Genomic DNA, 9,231 nt, shown 5'->3' with positions numbered 1-9,231 from the left:
GCAATCATTTTAGGAGGAAAAGAATGGCACTAAAGCTGAATTCATGTATACGCCATGGCTTCCATAGTTCCACTCCATTGAATGTACCCAAGGGCAGTGGATGCACATGTGCTTCAAGATATGTTTATAAGAATATTTATAGCAGGGGCACCTGGAGGGCTCAGTCGGCTAGGCATCTGCCTCTGGATTTCGGCTCAGGTCATGATCTCAGGGTCGTAAGGTTGAGTCCTGCCTCCGGCTCTGTGCTTAGCGTGGAGCCCCCTTGAGATTTTCTCTTCCTCTCCCTCTAGGCCTCACCCGATAGCCAGCAAAGTGAAAAACTAATTTTTCCGTTAATACAATGGAGAAACAAACAGAGGTATATTTATGCAACAAAATGCTTTACAGCAGAGGTTGGCAAAATGCTTACGTAAAGAACAAGATAGTGAAGATTTTCGGCTTTGCAGGTCTTATGATCTCTTTCTCGACTAACCAACTTTGCCATTGTAGCAGGAAAACAGACACAGAAGTAAGTAAATAAATGAGCATGGCTGTACTCCAGTAAAACTTCATTTACCAAAACATGTTAACAGACCAGATTTGTGCCATCGTCTGTAATTTGCCAACCTTGTTTTCTGCAATGAAAATTAGTTATCCATACAACATGGATGGATCTATACAGTGTCAAGTGACCCAGCTGACATTAATATTATACGATTCTATTTATACAAAGTTTAAAAAAACTGGCAAAGCTAGATTATGCTGTTAAAAGTCAGGATAATGGTTATTTTTGAGGAAGAGAGAAAGGAGAGTAATTGGGAGGGAGCATGAAAGGGGTTTCTGGGGGTTGCTGACAATGTTCTTCTTCTTGACCAAAGGGGTGTTATAATTTCTTTCATTCATTGAGATATGTGCATATATTTTTATACATATAATTATATATACATTATATAATATAAATATGTTTATATATAATATATTTATAATAATATATTACTATATATGTATATATATACTGCTACATATGTATATGTATAAATAAAACTACTATCTTCATAGTTTTTTGTAAATCTATTCTTTTTTTTAAATTAATTAATTAATTTATTTGTCAGAGAGAGGATGAACAGCGGGAGCAGCAGGCTCCCCGACGAGCAAGGAGCCAGACATGGGACTCAGTCCCAGGACCCCAGCCGAAGGCAGACGCTCAACTGACTGAGCCACCCAGGTGTCCCTGTAAATCTATTCTAAAATAAAAAGTTTACTTAAATATATTTTTACATCTATTTATTTTTATTATAATTAAATATATTTACTATCATATACTCATAGAGGTATAAATCTAAAACATTAAATTATATTATTATAAAATTACTAATATTTATCATATTTGGGATTATATATATATATATATAATATATATATTATCATATACTTAAATAAATAAACTTTTAACTTTAGAATACCTTTAGGCTTACTGAAAAATTTGAAGACAGGATGGAGTTCCCGTATACCCACAGGCACTTTCCCATACTCACAACATCTTCCATTACTATGGGGCATTGTCACAACTAATGAACCAATACAATACATTCTCATTATCTAAAGTTCATGCTTTATTCAGATTTCCTTAGTTTTTACCTGATGTCCTTGTTCTGCTCCAGAGTCATATCCAAGATCCTGCATGACATTTATTGCTCATGGCTCCTTAGGTTCCTCTTGACTGTGACCATTTCTCAGAAGTTCCTTCTTTTAGATAATCTTGACAGTGCTGATCAGGCCTTTTGTAGAATGTTCTGCAATGACAAAGGGGCCATTTTCATCACATGACTTATCACTGTTGATGTTGACCTTGATTACCCGGTTGAGGTTGTGTTTGTCAGGTTTCTCCAGCATCAGCTTACTCTGTTTCCCTGTCTCCATGCTGTGCTGCCAAGCTCATTAAGTGAGTTCTGCATCACCTCCTTGAGTGGGGAATATCTACATAAGTTACTTGGAATTTTGCCATGTGGGACATTTGTCTTTTTTCCTCCATTTATTTATTCCATCATTTATTTATATCCACATGGATCCGTGGATATTTATTTACATTTATATTTTGGACAATTTCTCCACGTGTATTTTACAACAAAAAAACTTCAAATGACAACAAACTTCCTACAAAAACCGGAATTTTATTTGACAGCAAACACAGTGAGGGTCAACTGAACAAGAGTCAGTTATCAAATGAGCAAATGAGTCTTTAGACATATGAGTAAAAATGTAGCTTCAAGGCCAGGGGAGGTAATAATCTCGCCCTATTCTGTACTATTTGCACCGTAGTGAAAAATATTGTGCCCTGTTCTGGGTCCAACCTTCCAGGGAAGAATTAACTGGATCCCATTCTAAGAAAGGCCAGGCTGCTAAGGATCCTTGAAACTTTATACAGTACATAAGATATGAGACCTATTTGGAATTAATGATAATTGTGGAGTTTAGACATCTTCAACTCACACACGTCAATGACAGAACAAAGACTTGATCCAGCCCCAACTTCTGGTTGTCTTCTCCTAGTGTTTTTCTCTCCCACTGTATGAAATAGAGAATGAGATATAGAAAATTTACACAAATTACAAATCAACACTTAAGACATTAGTTATTGTCCAAAAAGTGTGAAAATCACAACAAAACTTGTGTTACCAGCAAGACTTCCCTGATGTCCATGAGATGATCTGTTATTACCTGTCCCACCCAGTCCATACCATGAAGTTTGGGTGACCATGACATCAACACGTGGTCATTCCCTGCTTGGTGAATCACACCATCACCATGCCACCCTCACCATAATAATGACATGTTCTTCACTTACTGCAACATGATTTTTTAAGTGTTTGAACCCTTTTTTTTAAAGATGTTATTTATTTATTTGAGAGAGAGAGAGAGAGAACCAGGGGGAGAGTGAAAGGGAGAAGCAGACCCGCCGGTGAGCAGAGCGCAACGCGGGGCCTGATCCCACGACCCTGAGAGCAGATGCTCAACCGGCTGAGCCGCCCAGGTGCCCCAAGTGTTTGAACTCTTAACCTTGTGGATGCTTCAGGCACTTTGTGCCAGATAAGCCACATTAGGATGTCTATAAGGGGCACTTAAGAGAATTGAAGACTATCAGCCTGGAGAAGGAAGAGAGCAATCTTCAAATGTCTGAAAGAAATAAGGAGTAGATGTGGTCTGTGTGACTCCAAGTGGCAAAGAAAGGACAGATCACAGGATCAAACTTAATCTAGAGGAGAACTTTCTAATAATGTCCTCAACTGGAAAGTCAGCCTTCAGAGGCTTGTCTGTGCCTGTGATCAGAGGTGTACTGACAAGATGACCACTTGGTGGAGATGTTACAGAGAGAATCTAACGTGAAGTTACTTCCAATTCCCTTCTAAACTCAAGGGCCACTGGTACTAAGAAAGTGTTCGTTCCAGGATTCTCAGAAATGTTTTTTTGTTTGTTTGTTTGTTTGTTTGTTTTGGCCCAAGTTGGGAAATCCTCTCTTACGGGTAAGATATCTTGTCTTCAGAAGCGCCTTTTGGAAGCCACCTCTACCAGCAGAAGGAAGCAACTCATTTACCCGTTGGCATCATTAGCGAGAATAACTCGATCCAATTGGCTCCTTCCCTCAGAAGAAGCATGCAAAAAAATGAGACACTTCCAAGCAAGGATGGCCTCAAGGATAGCCCTAAAACAAAATGATGGGGACAAAAAGGAGATACAAATCAGCTCAGCCAGATGGAGGAGGTCCTCATTCAGAGGCAGGGCAGCCCTCAGATAGACCGGGACCCTAAGGTCCTCATTCAGGGGCCAGAAGGAGTTGGGCTACTTCTTACTGGAGAATTCTGCGTCTCCATTTGTGTTCCCAGTTGATATAAGGCCTTTCTTTCCCCCACCATCCAGCCCCACTAGTCACTGCTCCTGTGGCAGCTACTCCCCAAGGTCAGGAACTGGGTCCATATTATTCACTGGTGAATTCCCTCATGGCTGGTGCAGAATCGGCCACCTAGAAGGCACTCTGTAAAGATTTGCTCTTTCCTTTATTCATTCAACAGATGTTAATTATGTACATGCCATGGGACTGACACTAGGCTAGGCATTTTGTGCACAGTGAATAAAAAACAAAAAACAGATATGGTTCTTGCCCTCATGAAGTTCATGGTCTAGTAGGGGAGACAGAACAGTCTTTTTTTTTTTAAGATTTTATTTATTTATTTGAGAGAGAGAGCGCAAGAGAGCACAAGCAGGGGGGAGCGGCAGGCAGAGGGAGAAACAAGCTCCCTGCTGAGCAGGGAGCCTGGAGCAGGACTTGATCCCAGGACCCTGGGATCATGACTTGAGCCGAAGGCAGATGCTCAACCGACTGAACCACCCAGGTGTCCTGAGACAGAACAGTCTTAAAAATAAATTATGTTCAGAATTATGAATGGAGCTAACTGCAGGTAAGGGGTGAATACAGTGGTGATGGAAGAGATTGAGGTTGGGTGGCGAGAAGTGACATGGAAGCAGGTGTCTGAAGGATGGCAAGGGCAAGAGCTATGTGATGAACTAAATGAAGAAATGAACATGTGATGATGGGATTGGCAAGAACCTTCTCCTCTGCCCAGGAGTCAGTGCCAGGCACCCGGGCATGTGGGTGGCTCAGTCGGTCCAACCCTTGGTTTTGGCTCAGGTCTTGATCTGAGGGTTGTGAGATCCAGCCCCATGTCGGGCTCTGTGCTCAGTGCAGCGTCTGTTTGGGAGTCTCTCCCTCTGCCTCTGGTGTACTCTCTCTCTCAAATAAATAAATAAATCTTAAAAACAAAACAAAAACAAAACCTTAGGGGGCTGGGTTCCCTTTCTTTAGAAGAGGAAATGGAGCCTCAGGAAGGGCTAGGAGGTGGCAGAGTCAGGATTTGAACTCAGTTCCACAGGGCTTTACAACTCACCATCCTTTTTTTGTTGTTGTTATTATGCAAACCAATGAAACATGAGTGAAGAAAAGAATCAGTGCATAAAAGCCAAACCGTGTGCTTTTTTTTTTTTGTATACAAGAAACCCACTTTATTTTTTTAATTTAATTTAATTTAATTTTTTAAAATAATTTTTATTGTTATGTTAATCACCATACATTACATCATTAGTTTTTGATGTAGTGTTCCATGATTCATTGTTTGTGCATAACACCCAGTGCTCCGCGCAGAATGTGCCCTCTTTGATACCCATCACCAGGTTAACCCATCCCCCCACCCCCCTCCCCTCTAGAACCCTCAGTTTGCTTTTCAGAGTCCATCGTCTCTCATGGTTCGTCTCCCCCTCCGACTTACTCCCCTTCATTCTTCCCCTCCTGCTGTCTTCTTCTTCTTCTTTTTTTCTTAACATATATTGCATTATTTGTTTCAGAAGTACAGATCCGTGATTCATCAGTCTTGTACAATTTACAGCGCTCACCATAGCACATACCCTCCCCAATGTCTATCACCCAGCCACCCCATCCCTCCCACCCCCCACCACTCCAACCCTCAGTTTGTTTCCTGAGATTAAGAATTCCTCATATCAGTGAGGTCATAGGATACATGTCTTTCTCTGATTGACTTATTTCACTCAGCGTAACACCCTCCAGTACAACTCACCATCCTAATATTGTGCACCTCCTGCCCCATCAGAGGGTGCAGAGCATCCTTACCTAGACTTCTGTGCCATGGCAGCTTTTGGCCTCTCCTCCGGAGCCCCAGGACTGAGCAGCTGAGAAGCCAAGTGGGCTGCCACCAGGAGATTTGCTTCATTTTCAGTGGGTGTGCCCACATCAGGAAACCCACAAGGGTGTTTGGCCTCAGCCCCAGTGTGGGAGCCCTGAAGAAGTGCCAAGGCCCACAGCCAAGAGCCATAACCCGTCCTGCACCCTCACCTAGAAAGCTATCCAATACCTGAGCTAGCCTGACTGAATCCTCCCGGGGTAGTGAGACCATGAGGCCCAGGGGAGGTCCCTGCTCCTGGGATGGGTGTGCACACAGCTGACAGGAGGGAACGGGGTGTGTGGAAGGAGGAAGACCTCAGGTCTAGCCAAGGGAATTCCAAATCCTCACCCCAATGCTTCCTGGCCTGGAGCTAGCAATCTCTCCCCACCTCAGGTGTCCATGCAGCTGGGGGGGCAGACAAGATGTGTCATTGCCCCACACAAGACCCCTGTAAGGGCTTTGTGGTCACCCCACACAGTTCCACTGTATGCTAAGGTCCACAAGTCATTGCCTCCCACCTGCTCTCCCTCGGACCTGGAGATAGCCCTGAGCCCCAGGAGGGCTGCCTTTGTAATTACCCTGGCCAAGAGCAGATGAGCGATTCTCATTTCCCCAACTCCCTGTCCAAATTTCTCTCTACCTTCGTCCATCACAGACTGCTGGGTACATTTCCTCCGAAGCCCTGCCTCCCGCACGCCCCTGGAAGTGCGGTCTTGCCTTCCTCCTGGCCCCTCAGCCCATACCTGGGGACTAGTATATATTCCACTGGGCCCTTTCTTCTACTCCTGAAGTTCTTCCTTTCCTGTTTAAAAAGCATGAATTGGGCGCCTAGGGTGGTTCCGTCAGTTAAGCATCTGACTCTAGATTTCGGCTCAGGTCACGATGATCTGAGAGTCCTGGGATCCAGCCCGGCATTGGGCTCCCTGCTCAGTGGGAGTCTGCTTAGGGATTCTCTCTTGCTCTCCCTCTGCCCCTCCCCCTGCTCCTTCTATAAATAAATAAATAAATAAATAAATAAATAAATAAATAAATAAATAAAATCGATCTAAAAAAATAAAAAGCATGCATTGCCAGCATTTATGAGACTACGTCTGGTGTGCCAGGCAGGGTGAGCTAAGGGCTTTACCTTGGTATTTTTATTTTACAGCTGATTGGGGGTCTAGGGAAGTAGACCCTCCTGACTTCCTGGTTAGTAAGTGGCAGGGCTCAGGTTAGATTTGAATATAGGTAATCTGACCTCCAAGTGAGAGCTTTTCTTGTCTCTCCAGATATGCTAACACCCTGCCTTTATCAGAATTCTGCCCAGCACACGGAAGATGTGCCATAAGCCCAGCGGCCGTGCCCTTTGGGGCTGTCAGTGTTGTCACTGGTGGTCAATTAGGTGTCAAGGCTCCAGAGTGTGGGCTCTTGAGCCAGTGGGTCACGGGCATGGTCAGGATGTACCTGCTCTTTCATAAGGAATGTACCCTCTCCTAGCTGCAGTTTTCCTCTGTAAATGAGCATACTGATCCCTTAAGTGTTTCATGAGGTTCAAACAAGGCTAAAGCAGGGAAGGGCTAGTTTATAACATAGTGTTTTATTTTTTGCCTAAAGCAGGCAGTAGAGTGGCTCAGAGCCACTGAAACAAGGCTGCTTGACTCCACTGCTGCGTGATCTCGAGCAAGTGTCTGCTTTTTTTTTAAATTTTATTTATTTATTTGAGAGAGGAAGAGGGAGAGAGCACAAGGGGAGTGGCAGAGGGAGAAGCAGACTCCCTGCCGAGCAGGGAGCCCAATGCAGGGCTTGATCCCAGGACCCCGGGATCATGACCCGAGCCGAAAGCAGGCACCCAACCGACTGAGCCACCCAGGCGCCCCTTGAGCAAGTCTCTGACCTCTCTGTGCCTCAGTGTCCTCCCTTGTAAAATCACTACAAAGAGAGAATCTTCCTCATAAAGACACTGTATTCGAAGAGACTGGGCATATTGACTGCTGAGTCCCATTGCCTGGAGCAGGGCATGGCAGAGAATAGGGTCTCAAAAAAGAGAATAAATGAATAAGTAGCGGAACGTGGCCCCTGGCATAAATAAGTACCAGTGGATATTGACCATTATAATCGTATTATCATTGTTATCTCTGCCTGGCATACCTCCTTTCTGGCAAGACCAGCTCACTTGTCATCTGCCAAGAATCTCTTCCTCTGTATTCTATCTTCCCTCGCTATGCAACACTTCAGCCTGATGCAGGTGGGAGATGGCGTGCAGACACGAACAAAATCAGAGTGGTCTTCCCCTCCAGATCTTCCAAACCTCATCGGTTGCTTGCATTTACACATGCATGCGCGCGCGCGCACACACACACACACACACACACCCGGTCCCTGTCCCCCCCAACCCACCCGGCCCCCACCTCCAGTCGGAAAGAGAACTTGACAGTCACGCCCGGGCTCCTAAAGCAGAAGATGTTTCCTGTGAGCTAAAGGTTTTGTTATTCAGTGTTCAGATTGAATTCTGTCAATTATTATCCAACTAGTTATCTCACCAGAGGTCATGAAAACATAACCTGTGTGCGTTTGTTGTGGGTGAGTATGTGTATGTGTCATGTGTGCGGGTGGCTTTGGGGGAGCTATTGAATAGGAAGTGCTCTGGTATTTATATGAAACTGCTCACTGGTTTCAAGGACCCACCGGCAAAAATGTGCCTGTGTGAGTGTGCTTAATCCCTGTTCATCTGAAGTGTGCCAGAGCCACTTTCTCCCCCTCCCTTCTTGCCTCTCTGTACATATAACCCAGGCTGCCTCCACCCAGCCTTTGCCCGCTTGTCTCGCTGGTCCTGAGCACGCAAAGGTGCAGCACGTCTCTGAGAATGAGCACCTTCTCTGAGACAGCGTGGCTCTGCCTGGCTGTCGCCGTAGTGCTGGCAGGAATAGCTCTTTGCAATCTCAAGAAGAGCCCAGGGCAGGCCAGCAGAAAGGTGGTCTGCCTGGCGGGTCTCTGGGGAGGGGCTTACCTGCTGCTCAGCCTGTCCCTCTCCTGGAGCTTGATCCTCTGCCTCCCGTCCTGTTTCCTCCTGTATACTTACCTATCAGGTCAAGAGTTGTTACCTGTGGATCAAAAGGCTGTGCTGATCACAGGTAAGTGGACGGTACTGCAGTTCTCACTCAGGGCAGAACCTGGCATGGGCTTTGGGGTAGCGGGAATTTTCAAATTAGCTTTAAAGATAAAATACTTGGCATGGAGTAAATGGAAGCACATCCCTAAGTGTCTCTCACTGCGGTGTTTTGGTTTGCTTTTTTTCACGAGATGAACTGGAAGGGGCTGGAGGTAAGAGGGACTGATGGAGGGAAGGGCACCCAAGCCATGATTTTGTTCATTTCCCAGGATAAAGAAGAAAAAGCAAACCTCTGGTATTTCATGTGTTTTGTTGGACCCAGGAAAGCCACATAGGTTTCTTTCGGCTTAAATGGAATTTTGCTCTGAGATTAATGTTTGGCTGTGTTCTAGGCTTAGGCTCTTCTTATTCCTTAGATGTGCAAGAAAGCTTGCA

General features: G+C 44.8%; 1 protein-coding gene and 1 long non-coding RNA gene across 2 annotated transcripts in view; one reads left to right on the top strand and one right to left on the bottom strand.

Moving 5' to 3' along the window:
- Positions 1-1,623: 1,623 nt before the first annotated feature.
- LOC113936102 lies at positions 1,624-8,791 on the bottom strand. Its single transcript, XR_003524198.1, has 3 exons — positions 8,695-8,791; positions 2,470-2,544; positions 1,624-1,772 (listed from the first exon to the last, which is right to left on the bottom strand). It is a non-coding gene; the product is annotated as an uncharacterized LOC113936102 (long non-coding RNA).
- HSD17B2 (hydroxysteroid 17-beta dehydrogenase 2) overlaps positions 8,551-9,231 on the top strand; it is a 75,012-nt gene continuing 74,331 nt past the window's right edge. The window contains exon 1 of the mRNA XM_027619047.2: positions 8,551-8,818. Within this exon, the coding sequence (XP_027474848.2) occupies positions 8,551-8,818 (268 nt within the window). The remainder of the gene's footprint in view (positions 8,819-9,231) is intronic.

This window comes from Zalophus californianus, chromosome 17, assembly GCF_009762305.2.
Source record: "Zalophus californianus isolate mZalCal1 chromosome 17, mZalCal1.pri.v2, whole genome shotgun sequence".
Lineage (NCBI taxonomy): Eukaryota > Metazoa > Chordata > Mammalia > Carnivora > Otariidae > Zalophus > Zalophus californianus.
The sequence above is the reverse complement of the archived record's forward strand: the minus strand, read 5'-3'. Positions and strand labels throughout refer to the sequence as shown.